The sequence below is a fragment of the Prunus mume genome, linkage group LG1, assembly GCF_029339155.1.
Source record: "Prunus mume cultivar Tortuosa linkage group LG1, ASM2933915v1, whole genome shotgun sequence".
NCBI lineage: Eukaryota > Viridiplantae > Streptophyta > Magnoliopsida > Rosales > Rosaceae > Prunus > Prunus mume.
The window spans coordinates 31,970,394-31,991,685 of record NC_142698.1 but is presented as its reverse complement, the minus strand read 5'-3'; the positions used below and the strand labels follow the sequence as shown (position 1 = coordinate 31,991,685).

Genomic DNA, 21,292 nt, shown 5'->3' with positions numbered 1-21,292 from the left:
ATCTACATTGGTATTCACTTAACATCTGTTTGTGCACATCAACCATTGACACATGTAAACTAATATATGTATATAATATATAATTAATATTTTTAGCGGTTGGTTTGGATTAGCACGATTTTCCCAAAACAAAACTACAAATAGACAAACTATTCGATTTAGTTGATTTTAAAACTTTTGACTTTTTAAAGTCAAAACCAACCAAACTAGAAAATATGGTTTGGTTTCTCTGGTTTAGTCGAATCGTCAGATTGATGCCACTTGACTACCCTACATGGCGATGAGTATGGATGCAATTTTGACCAAATGTCAAATTAAAAACCTCTCACTCTGCCTAAGTAGTTGTGGCTCACTCATTCTATGACAGTTTTTAAATCATTGATCAAAGTCTTTTCAACATAGCAGTAATAACCTTATGCTCTTGATCATAATTAACAAATAAGATATGCAAATTGGTGAAAACTACATGCTAATATAACTTATGATATAAACAATTAGGTTTAAAATAACTTTTGTGTTTAAAACATGGATTAGATTAAAGAATAAAAACCTAGAGCTCTGATACCACATATAAATCCTTACTAGGCTTTTATTCTAAAATACTAACCTTCCACATGCATGACAACTATAGAGGATCTTCTTCTCCTAAGCAACTCTTTAATTCTCTTTTCTCTAGATAGGGTGAGAGTCTGTTTTTGAGTGTGTTTAGCTGCAAGGGAAGGGACCCCTATATATACATGCATCACTTGAATGCCTTGCCTATTAAGAAGCCTTCAAGTATTCTATTTGCATTAGACTAGGTTCGTTTCAATCCATATTGTATTAGGAATTCTATTAACACTTGTGTTTTACTTTAATAAGTTCTATATAAGTGGTTATCCGAAAAGCTTGAGTTCTATTCCATAATCAATTAAAACACTCAAGCCTCTTAGGATTAGAACATCATATTTCCAGGACTAAGACAATAAAATTGCTTACACATCTTACACATAATAAACAACAATTTACCACAAATGATCTCCCACCATCATCCTCCCTTTTCTCTTTGTATACTTATGACATGTTCACTAATCCATAATTGGATTAGGAGGAATTGAATTAAAGATAAACTAAATTGAAGAGGAGTTGGATTGAAGAGAATTAAATTCCGGATTCCTATTGAAGTTGTTTAGTAAACCATATGGATTGAGGAGAGTTAGATTCTGGATTCCTATTGAAGTTGTTTACTAAACCATATGGAGTTGGAGTAGGAGTGGTTCTAATTACTAAAATGTCATTGTTATTGGGTTAAACTAGATGACAAATTTGGAATTTTTCAAATTGTGTGAGGATATAATGGGTAAAAAAGATTAATTCCTAATGGTTTAGTTATCCAGGAATTAGAATACCACCTCCTACTCAATGGCCTCACTTACTTTTTAATTCCTTGATGTGAAGTAAACGCAAGAATCCTCCATAGGTGGAATTCAATTCCTGATGAAAATTCCAATTCCTAATTAGTAAACACACTATTATAGTAACTTTCAATTGTAAGCGGTATTAGGGAATCACACAAGTCTAACATCAATAGCAAGTGTGGGTAGATATGTGTTAAACAAAGGCAAGAGGGAAATGTTGGATTTTATTTATTTATACATTTTATACTTAGTAGCGACAAATTAACACGATGCATGTAGTCGTTGATATGCGAGCCTTTGCTCTCGATGATCAGCAGCCAACTTGGGAGACCTTGTAGCCTTCTTTTCTCGATTGCGTCGACGGACTGCTCGAACGGAAGAAAGTGCCAACTTCTCCTCCAACTCTGAATTGTTCAAAGTGGGAAAATACCACCAAAATTCAGTCACTACCGTCTTCAAGTCCTTGGCTAGTAGAGCAAACGCTTCTACTTTTGTATGACATTTCACATTGTCGGTGCAGATAGGAAGGTCCGAAAAGGAGATATATGTTGAAATTCGGCTAAGAAGTTCTTCCCCATAAAAATCACCTTTCTCAAGACACCTTGTGATTGATGATGTTGATGATGATGAGGAACCATTTAATTTTCCAGAACCATCAACGTGAGTACCTGCAAAGGTCCATATAATTCCTTGTGTGATGAAGAGCATCAAGTCAAGTGGTTCTCCTGCTCGAATCACGTAGCTATTCTCCGAGTAGATCACTGGCTTCAGATAGTTGCATATCACTTTCAACACCCTTTCATCAGTACTTTGAAGCATTGGTACCTATACATATGTACATATTAATTCAATAAGAAATATTTAATTCTAAGGTAGGAGAAATTGTACACATCGTATAAATCATTCCTATGTTAAATAATGAGCAGATAGTACTAATATTTCTCACTTTTAAGGTAATAGTATCGATAAATATTCACTGATATATCTATTACATGGATGAGATATACTTTGCAAAATAAAATTATATAGCCAGCTAGAGAGGTGAGTATTGGAACATATTACTTACTTTCTTCAACGTATCCATGCAGAGATAACGCTTTATAGATTTCCTGTTATTCTGTGAGAGAATAGAGAACATATTCTCTACATCAGCATCTTTGTCTTGTTCCAGTCTTTGTTTGACATTTTTCATAATCACTGTCTTCATATCCTCTGGAAGACCATTTCTAGACATCCACAATTGGATCTCTAGGTCTTTCATCGCCATCTTCTGGCATATGTTCTCTGATTTTGTAGTTGCCAACTGTATATATGTCTGTTCCACCACAAACAAGCTTATATTACAATTTGAGACTTAGGCTTTAAATTATAATTTATTAAATTAAATTAAATAAATAAACCAATTAATAATAGATCTAGGAAGGAAGATTATTGTTTCCCAACCTGTACATTTCCGATGAGATACAAAAAGAGTAGCAAGCCAATAACAGAAATTAGAATTGCAAAGCAGTTTTCCCACACGTAACTACTTGTTTCTAAATTCGTCCCAAAGTTACTGCAACGAGAACAATTAATTAAAGAGTAAAAAAAAATGTGTCAGACACTATATTCAATGGCAATATATACAGCATATAATGAGAAAAGAGAGCACTATTTGTCATATGAGGGTAAACTAGTAAAAACAAAATAACCTATTTCACGCACTCGCTATTTGCTTATTGTTTTATACTATTTGTCCCTATTTCACAAGTAAAATTTCTCCATTTCCGTTTCATTACCTCGTTTCTATCTCTCTCCTCATATAACTTATCAAAATAGAAGAGAAAATGAGACAATGCAACGGGTGGGAAATATTTCTCCTATCTCAAGCTCCAACTATTCATCTTAATCAAAATGCATGAGGAATGAAAAGCCCTAATTCTCATAGCCTGTATAGAAAGGCTAGAATGTCTTTTATAAAAAAGAAAAATCTTGTAATGAGCATAGTTGGTGTTTCTTTATGTTGAATAAAATAAAATCACTGCGGAATAACTGAAAATTTGTTCATTGTGATTGATTTGTATAATGCCAACCTGAGATTTCGCAGGCCCCACCAATAAGAGTGAAAGAACTTTTGCATAAAAGGTGTTGACCCCGACTTAAGGGCATCAACAAATATTCCAAAATCAAATATTGAGGGATCTGGTGGATCTAATGGACAAAATTTATTTAGGAATTTGACTTTACTTGAAGTGGTAATGTCGTCTCCCAGACTATCATCATCGCAATGAAAGTGATAATTAGCTACACAAAAAATTTCAGTACTTCTTTTACAAGCATGATGCCAACATGATGTCTCTCGTTGGATTGAAAAGAAGTACCAAAAACCTCCAAGTACCTAATCAAACAAGCAAATTAGTGAATGACATGAGAAAACTGAATGGAGAAAAATAATCCAACTCCATCAAAGGCAAAAAAGCATGAAATAAATGAGTTATGATGAGGGAGACGAAACTTACATGACTAGCGAGGATGTATAAAAAAAAATTGAATGCACCTCTAACCCATCTTTTGATCTTCGTAAGTTCCTCATACGTTAGGTATATTCGATAAACCCTTGGCAAATATTGGAAGAGAAGAAGGAAGGTCATAATCCTCCTTTTGCGAAAATACTCAGAGCTTTTCCTTCTGAAAAAGACAACTCCTATTGCTAACTGCATGACAGAAATAATTACAATGGACTGGACTAAGATCATTTTTTTTTGTGTTAAGCAACAACCAATCAATTAATTTACATATATATATATATATATATAAATAATTTAGTCTTTCTCTTACTTGTGGGATTGGAAGAGCAGCAAGAAAGTCAATTAGGATGGAAAACCAGGGCATTGCCTTAACCAACTCTCTTCTTCTGCATAACCAAGCTGACTTTCCTCTTCTTGATACCTGCTCTGAGGCCACGACTTTCGCCGTGACACGAATCTGATGTACCATATGGATTACGAAAGTGAGGTCCATGAGCGATCGCAGAAGAAGAGCTGCAGTCCTCAACTTCTTGTCCTTACCAAGGCACTTGTATTTCTCATTGATGTTTGGGATGTAAAAGAACAAAGGATCCAATGAGACTGCAATCACACATGCAATTACAAATATCTTGTTCCATAATGGAAGGAAAGGCCCCTGTGGGTCAAAAATTTCCTTTGTGGTTGGCCATTTTTCACTTGCTGAATTTCCTTCACCTTTTGCGGGAGGCTTCTTCCCAGTGCTGATATAAATGCATATAATGCAGCCATTAGAATGTAAAATGAAGACAAACTAAACATGGATAACTTTAGAGGACAAACTCCTCGCATGATATAATTTGGGCCTTGGGAAGTTGGGCTAGTGTTACATTTCTCAGAACAATGGTATGGAGCAATTATAATTATTAAAAATTTCACGCATACTATCCATATTATATGCATGTGAAGCCGAGAGATAAGTGGAAGATAAGGATTTTATTTTATTTTTCCCCAGCAGTTGTTGATTACAATTTTATCTCATATATTATCTTTTTGTATGAAACTCTATCAAAAGTGATTAACAAAGAGGCTTCTCTTAAAGGCCTTTTAAAAAAAAAGGGTATAATACAAATACCAACTAGCTGAGTCTAATCGGAACCTTGTTAAGTGAATAACAAAAGCATTAAATAGTAGTGTACATATATAAAGTTCTTCTCTCATTGGGGCGTCCGCACTTTATTACGGTGTAGATGTCATTGTAAACAGGAAGGAAAGTAAGGAATGTTAGTAAAAAATACATGGCAACTGCATGGTAATAACGTCTAGACATTCGCATAAGAAAATCTGTAGTTTTATATATACCAATTAAATTTTGATATTGTGGCACTTCTCTTCCACATTAATTACAAAAAGTTCAAAATTTGAATATAATAATATAAAATTTTGTAATGATTCTTAATTACCGGTTTACCTTTTTTTATCTTAACTTTTTTGTTTAATGTAAAGGAAAATAGGGGTGTTACAAGGCACTATTCTCGGTCCCTTAAAGCATCCACAATGGACTCCCTAAACCACATCCTTAGCTAAAATTCAGGGAGGAATTGAAAAAACTCACCTCCAACCACGCTCCCTATTCAGCTCCTAAAATAGGGAGAGCTCTAGGAGCTCCTAAATTTGAGGAGAGAGAAATGACTCATAGTGACTCCCTACAATTAAATGCTTCTTTATTTAATATTATTTTAAGCATTTATTTAAAGCCAACTATTTTTTATTGTTGTTTTTGTGTCTACACTTTATTCAAAAATTGAATTAAAAAACATTTAAAACATTTATGACTCTTTAAACTAGAGAGTATGGTTGGAGTTGAAATTTTATAGAGAGCTCCTAAAATAGCTTTCTAGTTGTTTTAGCTAAATTTTAATTAAAAAATAGAGAAGCATGATTGTGGATGCTCTTACTTCTGAGTTCGAATCACCCTCCCCATAAAGTATAGAGTAATTTAATATCGATTAGTAAAAATTATAATAATTGCATTAAAATAAGATGGATCAAGAAAAAAAAAATCTCATAACATAAAATTAAAAAATAAAGCAAAATGAAATAAAAAAAACACAAATCCAAAGAAACTAAACCTTTGGATAAAACTGTCAGGATTCACAAAGCTCTCATCAGGATTCACAAAGCTCTCATCTGGTTTCATAACTACAAGAGTCGAAGAAATATTTGGAGCACCACGATGTCGTTTCGTTGGTCCTGAAAATATATAGAAAACTGAAGATGATAAGTAAAAGGGTTTCATAACCAAACGTCTGTCAAAACAGAACTGATAGAAAATGGATGAAGGGGTGAACTGCAAGTAACCTAGTCTACAAAAATAAATTAAAATTTAACAATAATAAACTATGACCCTCTCCTTAACAAGGCAAAATAAAACGTTGTAGTATGGACAGTTGATATATTACGATTTTGCTATTTATTTTCAGTTGTACTATAATCCTACAAAATTCAAAAATAGATATGGACAGTTGAGAAATAGTAAGTGATGCAAGTAAAGTTACAGAAACCATGCAAAGGCTGAGCACAAGAGGGATATAAAACAGATTGCAGAGACAGAAGTTTAAGTTTCAAGTGATAGTACTGAGTTGAACCTACCTTGCTATTATGAACGACCTCCTTCAAGAGTCCACTACAAGGGAAGAGCCTGAAGAGCCTGTATTTGTTAGGAATCTTGCTACAGCTGGCACATTGCATAAAATAAATGCTTGGGTTCACTTTACTTTTTAGAAAAGCTCTTTTTTTTTGTAGGAAGAAAAATATTTAGCTCTAAAGAGTATTATATTTTTTTAGATGAATGATTGTTGATATCGTGTGAAGAATATATATATATATATATATATATATTGGTGTTGTCATATATTGGTGTTGTCATTTGTGTATAAAAAGTTAAAAGAGAAAAAAAAAACAAGTAAATGCTTTTTTAGAAATTGCTTTTGTATTCACAACAGAGCCAAAAATCTTTTAGAAAAGTTGTGTTCTTCTAGAAAAGTTGATGGAATACAGAGGAGAATAATGCGTCCTGCTTTTTTGGTAGACTAATTGTTAGTATTATTCATTGACTGACCAAGACCTCGTGTACAAAGTTCGATTTATAAATTGATTTAGTATTTTTATATGACACCTTAATATTTTCTAATTTGTTTTTGGAACGCTACAAGTACTTTCCTCTCAATAATTTTAATGTGGCCCTAAGATAAGGGAGAGGAAAAAGAGAAAAATGGAAAGAGAACATAATGAAAGAGAAATTCTACACTGTGCCTAGTTCATGGCTGCGCCACCTACTCTGATCATTGGATGAGTAGTTGGGTCATGTGAGATAATCCACATCGTTGATTGTTGATTACCGGCAGGCTCCTTATTCTCCTTCTTCTATCTCCTTAGAGTTAACATTTCAGAGGGACGGATCCTTGGCCCACTACTAGCAACATCGATATTGTCCACAACTTAACCACCTATTTAGCAGGTGTGGGATTTTGTACAAAAGGCCTCTATATTATTAGGAGTGAACCCATTCATTATATGAGACTTTCTATTTTGTTAAGTTTTCTATGTGAGAATGTGTGTATTCTTCAACACTTACATCTCTCTCTCAACAGAGCCACTCTGCCTCCTCTTTTCTCATTCTCATGTCTGATTTTAATTCCTTCCACACACGCTTCTCCTTCTCATCGGCGGCGTCATATCCTCTCCTCGATTCCTCTCTCATGTTAGTTTAAGGTTAATGCAGCACAAGCTAATAGGTTACAAGCGTAACCTTGAATCTACTAGAAAGATAGAGAGAAAATTCTCACTGTTTGTATTATTTGATAAAAGATGAGTTGAGTTCAACCATACATGAAGACAGTCTAAATACATCATTCTCACCTATTGGACTGCCCTAAGGAGTTATTGAAAACTTAACAGAAGATAAACGAAAAGTCTATAAATTGATTACAATCTTTAAATGCACTTTTGGAAGCCCAAATGACCTCAAAAGCCCAAAATCCACCTTATGTCACAAAAAAGTAGTGAGTTGGACTTGTGGCATTGTTCCCTTTTCAAGAAGGTATTATGCGACTCCATCGGAGCTCGGACTCCAAATTTGTAAATTCTTGTTGTGTCCTTTTTCCCTTCTTAGCTCCAATTTTTCTTCAATTCATTCAACCATTTGTTCTACATCAAAGGTAAGCATACTCTTCCTTTTGATTTATAGTTTTTTCTATTAAATTAGGCTTGTCGAATTAGGGCTTTTGAATTGAATTAGGGGTTGAGGTAGATGATTGTTTTGTTACATTAAGGCTGTCAAGGTGGTTGAGACTGTGATGGATTGATAGTTTTTTAATTTTTGGATATTTGGTGGGTTTAATTTATGAGATTCATTAATCTTTGAATATTGATACGTTTGGAGCTCATTGATTGGAATTTATTGGTCTTCAAAGCTTTTTTTTTCTTGTGCTACAACTGCCCTGACTAGTTATTTACAATGTGTGGACTTAAATTTTGACCTCCAATCTCTCACACCTCTGTTTGCTCTCATGAAGCCGCTAACTACGTGTGTGTGTGTATATATATATATATTATACGTAGTGTAGCGGCTTCATGAGCTTTGTCTCATATAGAGCTTTGTTTAGGCTTATTATCAAGGGCTTGTCCAATATAGGTCCCTGTATTTTCTATTTCCTAGACATATACCCATTATTCTATAAATTTATATTCAAAACCCAATTTCAAATTTAAATGACCAGTAGGATATAAGAGGTCATAGTATTCCTAAGTTTTTACATCATTGCCACTAAACTTCATATTTTATTTATAATTTATTTCAAGCATTTTACTAACTACCATAGCTGTAATTAATACTCCCTATTAATAGCATATTAATCACCCCATTTCTTTTGGTTACTATTCTCTCTAACATTAACATATCGCCTAAAATTGCAAACTAATGTAAATTACATATCCAATAATGTACCTATGAAAAATATAAATATAAATATATACGTATAAAAATATAGGTATATTATTTACCAACAAATTTACAGAAAATAGTTACATGATTATTTATAGAAAATATAGATACACAATAATTTATTGAAAATAATAGGTTGATTATTACAGAAAAATAGGCACATAATAATTTATAGAAAACATAGATACACAATAATTTGTAATAAAAAAATAATAGGAAGATTATTATCCATGAAAAAACTAAATTATAGAAAAATAGGTGCACAATAATTTATAATAAAAATAATAATAGGTAGATTAATACAGAAAAATAGGTACACAATAATTTATAATAAAAAAATAGGTAGATTATTATCCATGAAAAAACTAGGTACAATAAATGAAATTCAAGTTCTAAAATAGGTAATTATTATTTGGGAAAGATGGAACAAAATTTCAAAAAGGCAATAAGGAAAACAGACTTTTTTGGCCAACAAATTGTTGACTACATTAATGAATTTTAATAATAAAATGGATAATTAATTGTAGACAAAATTTTTAGAGGGAATCACCACAATAAATTGGGGAACCAAAAATTAAAACATCACCCCATTACACATTGTAAAGTAAATAGGGGTATTTTGGCAATCAAAAAATTATAATAAATTAGATATTGAGCTTAATAAGGTAACTTGATGAGTTGGATCCTAGTTATGAGTTTTTACTTATAAAAATTGGGTATTATTTATAGGAACAAAAAGTGAAGGGTTGCAGGTAAAGTAAGTTGAATTTGAATGGTGTAAGCCAAATTTACTATATTATTCAATTGTTGGATGAACATTTCATGTCTCGTTATGAAGTACTTTTGATTTTTGGGTTTTGCTTTTAGTTCCAATATGGTGCTGAATTTTCGATTATTGGGAGGGTGTTCCTCTTGTAAATGATCTGTGTTTTGTTGTAAGAGTTTCATAGTTATTCCATTTGAGCTCTGCCTTTATGTTTCTTTTATTGTAGTTGGTCATTTCAGATTAATACTCTTTCAACAGTAAATAGCTACATTTGTATGATTTAGTGTTTTGAGCTATAGCTTTTGTCTTGGAATTCTTTGGTATTAATCACTTTTTGGTCCTTAAGATGCAACAACGTAGGATTCCCCTCTGGGTTTTTAGTTGGAATAAATATAAATTATTGGGAAAACACTTTGTGTTGTTTGTATATTGGGAATGCTTTAGAAATCATGTGACTTTGACTTGGGCTGAACCTATAAAGAACTCAAATAACCAATTAGGTTGAAGTGGAAGTTGGGTAAGTTTGTAGTCTCAACTTTCTAGCCATGGTTGTGATTTGGATAAGGAATATGGTCATTATATCTTGAATTTGGGAATGTTTTGATGTTTAAAGCTGATAAGTGATGTTATATATAATTCTTTCCTATAAATAAATAAAAAGCTGATAAGTGATGGATATTTTTTTATGTTGCTTGATGAAATCTGAGGTTATATTTCGTTGTAGACAGATGTAGTTTATGCTATGTTTATTTTTTTGATGGCAATGCAATGTTCACCATAGAATTTTGGCATATGCTGCTCTTCGATAAAGAATATCATATCATAAAATGTAAAATATTGTAGTAAATCATTATAAATAAATGATTATGGTGTGTTTAATCTTTTTACATTAATTACTACATATTTTCTACACTCGCAGTGTTTGTCAGCTTGTTATATAATCAACTTAAATCAATTAAACCCATCAAGCAATGCATTTCCTTCCAATTGTTTTTGATAAAGTAATAGATAATTGATTAAATAAACATCCTACAAAGTTTCAAGAAAAAAATTCTAAATTTTTCTTACAATTTCTGTGGTTTTTATTCAATTTTTATCAATATCGATAATATCCCGATATTTTCATTAAAATTTCCATATTTTTGAACTACCAATATTTCCGAAATCATCGATGTTTCAGACCTTAGTTGTAACTTCAACATCTATGCACACATGGGCATGCATTAATTGAAGCATGTGCCACGTGGCAGTATCTATTTGCAGTAACTTTCAATAGCATGTGTGCATAGTTCTAGCGTTAAAAAAGGCAAGAGGCAAATTGTTAAGATTTAATTTATTTCATATATGTATATTGCGCATCAAAAAATTAACATGGAGCATATAGTTGCTAATTTGCGAGCGTTTGTTCTGGATCAGCATCAGACTTAGGAGGCAGTGCAGCCTCCTTCTTTGATCGATTTCTTTGACGGACTGCTCGCAGGGAAGAAAGTGCCGATTTCTCCTTTAACTCGGAATTCTTCAAATCGGGGAAATACCACCAGAATGCAGACGCTACCCTCCTCAAGTCCTTGGCCAACAGAGCAAAGGCTTCTACTTTTGTATGACATTTCACATTTTCGGTGCAGATAGGAAGGTTCGAAAAAGAGATGTATGTCGAAATTCGGCTTAGAAGTTCTTCCCCATAAAAATCGCCTTTCTCAAGACACTTTGTGATTGATGATGATGATGACAAGGAAGAAGAGCCATTCAATTGTACAGAACCATCACCAGCACTAGTACCTGCAAAGGTCCATATAATTCCTTGTGTGATGAAGAGCATCAAGTCAAGTGGTTCTCCTGCTCGGATCACATAGCTATTCTCCGTGTAGATCACTGGCTTCAGATGGTCGCAAATCATTTTCAATACCCTTTCATCAATGCTTTGAAGCATTGGTACCTATACATACACACATACATACATATCAATAGCTCAGATTAATTCAATAGAAGAAATATTTACGTTTTGGTTAGGAGAAATTATTGTATGGCTGAAGTACGGTCACATGATATAGTTAGTTTATGTGTTAAAATATGAGTGTGACAACACAATTAATATTCCCCACTTTTAAGCTATGGTATTAATAAATGTCCCTTTATATTTTGGTACTAAAGTACGGTCACATGGTATAGTAGTCCATGTATTAAAATTTGAGTAGACAACATAATTATTATTTCTCACTTTTAAGTTATAGTATTAATAAATATCCACTTATATTATAATGCGTGGATGATATATACCACGCTATATTTACTTTAAAAGCATAAAAATAAAAATTATAGCTAGCTAGAGAGGTGAGCATTGGAACATCACGTACTTTCTTTAGTGTATTCATACAGAGGTGTCGCTTTATAGATTTCTTGTTATTCCGTGAGAGAATAGAGAAAAGATTCTCTACATCAACATCTTTATCTTGTTCCAATCTTTGTTTGACATTTTTCATAATCACGGTCTTCATATCATCGGGGAGACCATTTCTAGACATCCACAATTGGATCTCTAGGTCTTTCATCATCATCTTCTGGCATATCTCCTCCGATTTTGTAGTTGCCAACTGTATATACGTCTGTCTCACCACAAACAAGCTTATACCATGTTGTTGATACATATGCTCTAAAGCTTAATTTGATTCGAAGAAAAATATACATAAATAATAATAATAATAGAGAGGTAGATTGTTTCCCAACCTGGACATTTCCGATCAGATACAAGAAGAGTAGCAAGCCAATAACAGAAATTAGAATTGCAAAGCAATTTTCCCACACGTAATTACTTGTATCTAAATTCGTTCCAAAGTTACTGCAATGGAAAAATATATAAAAGGATTAACTTTAGTAAACTCCCCAAATTATAAGGATTATTACAAATTCATATTCAACTTTTAAAGACCCATTTGACTAGTACTCGAATTTAACGAAACCTTTCAAAAGACACCCTCCGTTAATAAGATTGATAAAAATTATGTTAATTGCTAATGTGGCATCCACATAGATTGAAAAATTAATAAAAAAATTCGTATTTTTCAAATGAATGAATTTTTAAAAGAATATAACATAAAAACTAAAATAAAATAAAATCATTGCAAAATGATATGCATAATACGAACCTGAGATTTCGCAAGCCCCACCAATAAGAGTGAAAGAATTTTTGCAGAAAAGGTATTGACTCTGACTTAAGGGCATGGACAAATATTCCAAAATCAAATCTTGTGGAATTTGGTGGATCTAATGGGCAAGCTTCACTTAGGAATTTGACTTTACTTGAAGTCATATTGTCATTTCTCAAACTAAAGTCATCGCAATGAAAATGATACGTAGCTATACAATAATTTTCAGTACTTCTTTGACAAGCTTGATGCCAACATGATGTCTCTCGCTGTATGGAAAAGAAGTACCAAAAACCTCCGAGAACCTAATTAAACAAGCAAATTAGTGAATGATAAAATAAAATTGTATCGAGAAAAATAATGCAACTCCATGTAAGGCAGAAACGAATAAATAAAGGTGACAAGGGAGACATAACTTACATGACTAGCAAGGATGTATAGGAAAAAATTGAATGCACCTCTAACCCATCTTTTGATTCTTGTAAGTTCCTCATATGATACGTATATTCGATAAACTCTTGGCAAATATTGGAAGAGGATTAGGGAGGTCATAATACCCATTTTGCGAAAATACTCAGAGCTTCTCCTTTTGAAAAAGACAACTCCTATTGCCACCTGCATGGCAAAAATAATTACAGTGGGTTGGACTTAGATCATCACTCCAAAGCTTAGATGATTAGATACTTTCCTCTTCTTGTATTAAGCAAAAATATCAATTACTTGAATTACATCTCAAATATAAATTAATTTTCTCTTACTTGTGGGATTGGAAGAGCAGCAAGAAAGTCAACTAGGATGGAAAACCAGGGAATTGCCCTAACCAACTCTTGTCTTCTGCACAACCAATCAGCCTTTCCTCTTCTTGCTACCTGCTCGGAGCGCACAATTTTCGCCGTGACATGAATTTGATGAGCCATATGGATTACGAAAGTGAGGTCCATGAGCGATCGGAGAAGAAGGGCTGTAGTTCTCAACTTTTTGTCCTTTCCAAGGCACTTGTATTGCTCGTTGATGTTTGGAATGTAAAAGAACAAAGGATCCAATGAGACCGCAACCACACATGCAATTACGAATATTTTGTTCCATAATGGAAGGAAGGCCCCTTGTGGGTCAAAAATTTCCTTTGCTGTTGGCCATTTTTTCCTTGCTGAATTTCCTTCACCTCTTGCAGGAGGCTTCTTGCCGGAACTGATAGGAATACATACAGAATGCAGGCATTGTAATGTAAAAGAAAAACTTTTTTTTTTTTTGGCTACATAAAGAAAACAAGTTGGCACCAATTAAATAACACGGAAAATTTTAAAGGATAAAGTCTTCACTCCTCGTATGATATAAGCCTACCTCATGCGAGGGGTGAAGACTTTATCCGTAAATATTTATGGAAACTCTCAGACAAGTCTTCACTCGTACATAAAGAAAACAAGTTGGCACCAAGTAACACGAACAATTTTAAAAGATAAAGTGTTCACTCCTCGCATGATATAAATATTATTTTATTTTAAAGGACAACTTTATCTGTATATAAGTCTTCACTCCTTGAATTTTATTTTATTTTTAATTTGCATTTTTAGAGTTTCCATAAATATTTACCTGAGAGTTTCGAACTTTTACCCACATAATTTGTAAAGGGTCTATAATTATAATTGTGTGCATCCCATTTTTATGAGGAATTTAAAATTAGCCCAAGGCCCAAATTTTTGAGTTGGTGAGGTCAGGGAGCTAGTCCCCTTGCAAGTTTGAATCCCCCTCCCCATAAATTGGATTAATTTAGAGTAAATTATTACTTGTATAAAAAAAATAATAATAAATAAGAAACAAACACTCCACATATACTATGAATATTATAAGCATGTGAGAGGTAGAACTTGAGAGGATTTTACTTCCTTTTTGCAAAGGCAAATAGGGGTATAATATTAATTTTTCAAAAATGGTTGGCAAAATGAATTCTCAAAAATAATAATATAAGATAGGAGATGTAGGTTATGCTAGTTGATCATAGCATTTTTCCGCCCCCATGCGAGTTCAATGCCATCTCGTGGATTAGAGTAGTTTAATAGCGGTTTGTAATAATAATAATAATTATTATTATTATTATATTAAAATAAGATTGATCAAGAAACATAATATATCCTAACATAAAATAAAAAACAAATCCAAAGAAACTAAACCTTAGGACAAAACTTTCAGGATTCACAAAACTCTCTTCGACATTCACAAAGGTCTCGTCTGGATTCATTACTACAGCAGAGTCAAAGAAACTTTATGGGTACCACGACGTCGTTTCGTTGGTCCTGAAAATATATAGAAAACTTAAGATGATAAGTAAAAGGCTTAACAAGTGTTCAACCAAACGTCTAGCAAAACAAAATTAGTAATTGAAAATGGATGAAGGGTGAGCAGAAGAGGGATATAACAGACTACAGAGACACAAGTTTGATGAAAATATTTATTTGAGGAATTCAAGCTTCAAGTGACAATACTAAACTGAAAATTAACCTACCTTGCTATTAATGGCCTGGATGCAACAGCAAGAGTCCAGGAGTAGGGAGGAAGCTAAAGTTGGTAGGGATATTGCAGCAATTCCATTTTCTATTTTATAGACTTATTTTATGCTGCAGCTGGGAGTCTGGGACATTGCATAAAGTAAAAACTTGGGTTCACTTTACTTTTCAGAAAGTTTATGTTTTTGGTAAATTACTTTCAAAGAAAAATATATTGACTATGGAGGAAAATACATGCGTAAAATGTTTTATATTTACATTTGGGATTTTTGTAGAAATGTCACTTGAATTTATACCTCCGTTTCAATTTGTCACATTAAAGAAAAATTTAAGAGAAATGTCATCCTAATTTTTTCAAAATCCATGATTTGTCATCGGATTTTAATACCATCCAATTTTCCATCCATTTTTAAGGGTATTTTAGTCTTTCCATTTTCAAAGAAAAAAAGAGAAAAAAAAGAGACATCTCTCTCTTTCTCCCCAACCCCAACCCCACCCGTCCCCAAAACACATCTCACAAGACCCCATCTTCTCTCTCTCTCTCTCTCTCTCACTCAGGCATCCCACCAAAATCCAACCCCTTTCGTATCTTTATAGTTTCATCAACTTATGTGTTTCTGTTGAAGGATCTAAGTTTGCTTGGTGTTATGTAGGCTACCGAATTGTTGGTTTGGTAGATGTCCTTCAACTATTTTAAATATGCAAATGGAAAAATACCAAAAAGAAAAAATAAGAAGAAAATGGTGGACTCGGTTTGGGTGGGTTAAGGGAATTTTTGTGTGGAGGGTGAGTGTTCCATGGTAGAGAGAGAAGGAGGAAGGGGGAATGGATTTCAAGGTGGGTAGGCTTGGTTGGAGCCGTCGGTGACACACATGGGATGAATGAAGGTGAGATTTTTTTTTTAATTGTTTAAAATATATACAATTTTTTTTTTATTATAATGATTTTTCCATTTTAAAAAAACCCTTGAAAATGGAAAGAGTAAAATACCCTTAAAAATGGATGGAAAATTGGATGGTATTAAAGTCGGATGACAAATCATGGATTTAGAAAAATTAAGTTGTCATTTCTTGTAAATTTTTCTCTAAGTTGACAAATTGAAACTAAGGAACAAGTTCATGTGACATTTATACAAAAATCCCTTTATATTTTAAAGTTTTTTTTTTTTAGTACAAGCGATAGTCTAAATTATATGGAATGAGGATTTTTCACATACATGCACACAACTATGATGCCTTAGGGATTCGAACTTGAGACCTTTAGTCTGCAAGTCAAAGCCCTTTTTCAACTAGATTAGACCTCATTAGCTTTTAAAGCTTGTGCTATGCTGATAAAGAGAGAGAAAAAAGGATGAAAAAAAAAAAGCCAAGTAATGCTTTTTTGTAAAAAAAAAATTAAAAAAATGTGTTGTGATATACTTAACGACACAGAACGAAAATGTCTTTTTAAAAAAGTTGTGTTCTTTTAGAAAAGTTGATGGAATCTATAAACAGAGGCAAATAATGCATCCTGCTTTTTGCCCTGGACTAATTGTAGAATTATTTGTAACCACCCTTTTTTTTTTCTTCTGTTTTTTTCTGGAGTGATACTGACCAAGACCCTTATCCACATCTCTCGCTCCCCCTGTATGCTCTACCTAAATATCTTCTTCAATCAGGTTGACTCTGTTTCTGCTATAATTGCATTTTAAAAGGCCTCCTATATAATAGATTTCTCTTTGTTTTTCATAAATAGACCTGCAGCTGCTTCAAATCCAGAATTTGTAAATTGATTTATTATTTTATGTGACGACTTAAAATAATTTGTTTCAATTTTTAATCATATATTTGGTCCCGTAGATAAGGAAGAGGAAAAATAGGAAAAAAAAAAAACTATAAAGAGAACGTGGAAACGGATAATATATTTGATGTCCTTCACTAACCATGGACATCACTTTTTCTGAAGAAGAGCGTAGATGAAGAAGTGGGCCCTTCACTAACAATGAAGCTCTCCTCACTATAGGTCATGGTCTTGAGATGCACACCCATTGCTTTCAACACTTTTTCTTCCATGAAGCATCGGAACCTAGATGACCGAGTTAGATATAGACGCAATATATTACATTTAAGAAAAATAAAATGTAGACATGGTTTGGGTTTAACCTAAACCAGCCTATAACGTTATTCATTGGCAGACATGAGGAGCTAAATTGGCTAGAGCGAATGTATTAGCTCTCCACTCTGCACCCGAGTTTGAATATATCTTCTCATAATTTAGATTAGATTAAAGTAGAAATCGCTTGTATCAAAATATATATGGGTGTCTACTCTCTTCATTTCTAGGTGTCTTTAGTGTTTTTGCTTCAATTAACATGAATTAATGTTACTTAACTTGTCATGAGTTAGTGTCCTTGATAAAGAACTTGAACTTCACCGTAGCATGTATTTCATGCTACATGTGCTTAGCGACCAATCAAGAGGTCATGATTGATGCGATCTAAAGGGGCACTACTGGGAAAGCTACTAGATAGAAGGCTGAATAACACTGAGGCCAAAGGGAAGACTATTTGGTAGCACATTCTTGTTCTATGCTCTCTGTCGACAGGTTATGTTGCTTTTGCATGTAGCAATATAATCGTGGGGATAAAACAAAGTGGGGTAAGCATAGCTTCGAGAGGTCAAATGTTGGTTTAGTTTGGGTTGGTTCAGTTTTGAGCACATACAAACCACCAAACTAAAAGCCTCTGTGGACCAAATATCAGCATCAACGCGGTACCAACAATTCAGAAAACCAACGTTGGTAAATCGAAGGAGCAATTCAGTGTAGCCCAATTTCAGTTTTCGAGAGAGACAAGACGAGGCAATAAGAACATAAAATAATATATATCAGACCAGTAGCATAGAGAAAAAGAGAAACAGAGTCAAAGTCATAAAGAAGAGAGAATCCATAGGAGAAAGAATGAGAAGTGCGTTAGCATGGATAGTTTATGAATATCCTCATTATATAACACAAAAACATATGTTTAATTTCTTTTTAATATAAACGATAGTTTAAACTATAATGAGAGGAAGATTTCTCACACACACTACTAAGGTGTCATGGAAGTTCGAATATAAAATGACTAGTATGCTAGTCAATGTCTTTTTTCACTAGGCTATATCATGTTGACACACAAAAACATATGGTCGTAGTCGTAGATGTTAGGTTTTGGGCCTTAGACCCATTGTGGTTGGTTAGCCCACTGCATACGAATATTCCAATTAGTTTGGATATTCTAAATGTATGATATACATTACATTACCATCTTGCAAACATATTAGAACAAGAAAGTATTTTCACTATTAATTAGTCGATTAAAAAAAAAAAAAAAGGTGCATCCTATTAGAACACGTGAGCAACGTGGGAGTGGGTCCCAGGCCACGTGATTCGTTTGCCATACGTCTGCGCTGTTCTCCGTAACTGCATGTGTGCATCCTGCTGGACGAATTCAATTCGCCAGCGTGGCATTTTGAATCGGGTAAACAAAATCCTCAAATGTCACGTAGCACATTGTAGCATTGCTCAGCCGAGAAATGCTATGCTCCAATAGAAGCAACACCCACCTGGCGCACGTTAGACAGAGACAAAGCACATGGTCCTGAAATCAAAGAGAGAGCAACTGGCCAGTTTGCATTTTTAAAATTAACTGTGTTATAATAGTACACTAATCATTGATTGTATTTTTTTTTTTGCAAACTCCAATCTCCATGGAAGTGTGTGCTAGCTAGCTTTCTGTTTGGTGGTCAAATGTTTGACGGTGATTAAGGGCATGCAGATGCAGTCAACAAATCTTGATCATACGTGCTCTGGATTAAAATGATTCATGAGGCCAATCATGAACAAATGGCCAATTTCTTTTTGGTTTTTATTGGAAAGGTCAAATGAATCAAAGTAGAAAATAGACAATAAAAGGTGCCGAGTCACATTAGGGCTTGTAGTGACTGACTTCTATAATTCATAATAAGCTTGCAATTGTTTACAAAATTTTAATATCTGCAATTGTAAATCGCGAAAAGAAGTTTGGTTCCACAGTTTGCTCTTATTTCACTTGGTTCATTTTCTTTCTTTCTAGGCGAAGGGATGACCACTTGTATGGCTGTTCGGTTTGCAAAATGGATGTCTTGTATATTGTTAAATTTCAAAGAGACGGACGAGTGACCTACTACTAGTAACACTAATATTGTACTCAACTTAACTATTTACAAAGCCCAGTAGTTAGAGTTTTATCATAAAAAAATCTCCGTATTATTAAGAATGGAACCACTTATTATAAGTTGTAATTTTTTCAATTAAGTTTCTGATGCGGGACTTTACATTGTTCAACACATATGACCTCATGATGCTTCTTTTGTGTTAAATAAAGCATTTTTTTTACTCCCAAATTTTTTTTATAAAAAAAGTGCACTTACTATGATCTCAGGATGATTCTTTTGTTTAAAGAAATCATTTTTTCCACCAAAAAAAAAACTGCACATGCATCAAGTGTGGCGTTTCTAGTATAAAGAATCCCATTTAAAAATTAGAACATATCTAAACTATAAAACAACATATGACTTCATGTTATTAAACAGTAAGTGAGAAATGCTTGTTGGCTCTCATGTGAGACCCCCAAGTTTTTTTTTGGGTACTTAAAAATCTATTTTCTCAACATACCTTCTAATGGATGATACAGTAGAAAAAGGTATGAGCTTGTCAATGGAAACAAAAATAGATTTACGGTATGAAGAAAGAGAAATATAGAGGAAGAAAGGGGTGAGAAAATAATATTTCAGAATAAAATGGTTGAATATTACATTCAACCATTTGAAACCCATGTTTGGTAAGAGAAAATAATATAGGTTGTGTTTGGTATGTCTCACTGGATTGGATTGTGTTAAATAGCACTTGAAATCCATGTTTGATAAGATATGGGACTAACTTAAACGGTATTATATAGTCCAACAGTGAAAAAAATGCTGGACTCGCTCGTCTAATACAATGAGACTGAAATGTGGTTCACAAAATAGCACATGAGCAATTTTGAACGGGCGAGTCCGACACTGGATTTTCTGGAGAATTGAGAATGAAGTCACTTAGCTTGAATCAAAACCTCCCCCACCATCATAGTCAAACCGTCACAGCCTCCACTATCAAATCTATCACTACCATCATGATCGTTAGACCACCACCATCAAACCCATAACCAGCCACCACAAACCCAATCGAACCATCATCACCACCCATATCAGCCACCTTATACCCAACTCAACCACCATCATCACCCAATTGAACCACCATGACCATTAATTAATGGAATCACACACACACACACCCACCTTATACCCAACTCAACCACCATCATGACCCAATTGAACCACCATGACCATTAATTAATGGAAACACACACACACACACACACACACACACACACACACACACACACACACACACACACACACACAGAGGATGGGTTGATGGTTCGATTGAGTCTGCAGCGGCATGAAGAGAGAGTGAAAAAAAAAGAAAAGGAAGAAGAAGAAAGAAAGGAGAAAAGAAGAATGACATAGTTCACCTTTTCTTTGTACTTCTTGTGCACTCTCTCACACTACCACCACCACCACCTCCACCCCCTTCACTACACCAGCACTACGTTCGCCTCCATCATCTCCACCTTCACTGCCACCTCTACCAACTCCATTACCACCACCTCTATCTCCATCGTCTCCACGATCCACCACCACCACCACACCTCACCACCATCACGACCACTACCACCTACATAACCCCCACCACCTCTATTACCACCACATGCACTGCCTCCATCACCTGATTATCACTCAATACTTTCAACATCAGGCCAATTTTAGTCATTATACACAAAAATAAATAGTTTGACACTATTTTTTATTCTCACAACATTTTAAAAATAATATTTACCAATTGTGGAACTGCTTTATTTTACAGTTTATTATTATTATTATTATTATTATTATTATTATT

The 21,292-nt window shown here is 33.8% G+C and overlaps 2 protein-coding genes across 2 annotated transcripts; both read right to left on the bottom strand.

The window, feature by feature from the left end:
- Positions 1-1,474: 1,474 nt before the first annotated feature.
- LOC107882046 (cyclic nucleotide-gated ion channel 1-like) lies at positions 1,475-6,507 on the bottom strand. Its single transcript, XM_089053452.1, has 8 exons — positions 6,445-6,507; positions 6,013-6,133; positions 4,215-4,644; positions 3,896-4,090; positions 3,470-3,774; positions 2,841-2,952; positions 2,464-2,712; positions 1,475-2,222 (listed from the first exon to the last, which is right to left on the bottom strand). Exons 2-8 carry the CDS (start codon positions 6,078-6,080, stop codon positions 1,659-1,661), a joined length of 1,923 nt encoding a protein of 640 aa, XP_088909578.1. The 5' UTR covers positions 6,081-6,133; positions 6,445-6,507; the 3' UTR covers positions 1,475-1,658.
- A 4,462-nt stretch (positions 6,508-10,969) lies between these two features.
- LOC148921623 (cyclic nucleotide-gated ion channel 1-like) lies at positions 10,970-15,425 on the bottom strand. The gene is made up of 8 exons (XM_089053454.1): positions 15,295-15,425; positions 14,963-15,085; positions 13,553-13,982; positions 13,215-13,409; positions 12,795-13,099; positions 12,376-12,487; positions 12,006-12,254; positions 10,970-11,587 (listed from the first exon to the last, which is right to left on the bottom strand). Exons 2-8 carry the CDS (start codon positions 15,028-15,030, stop codon positions 11,039-11,041), a joined length of 1,908 nt encoding a protein of 635 aa, XP_088909580.1. The 5' UTR covers positions 15,031-15,085; positions 15,295-15,425; the 3' UTR covers positions 10,970-11,038.
- Between the last annotated feature and the right edge of the window lie 5,867 nt (positions 15,426-21,292).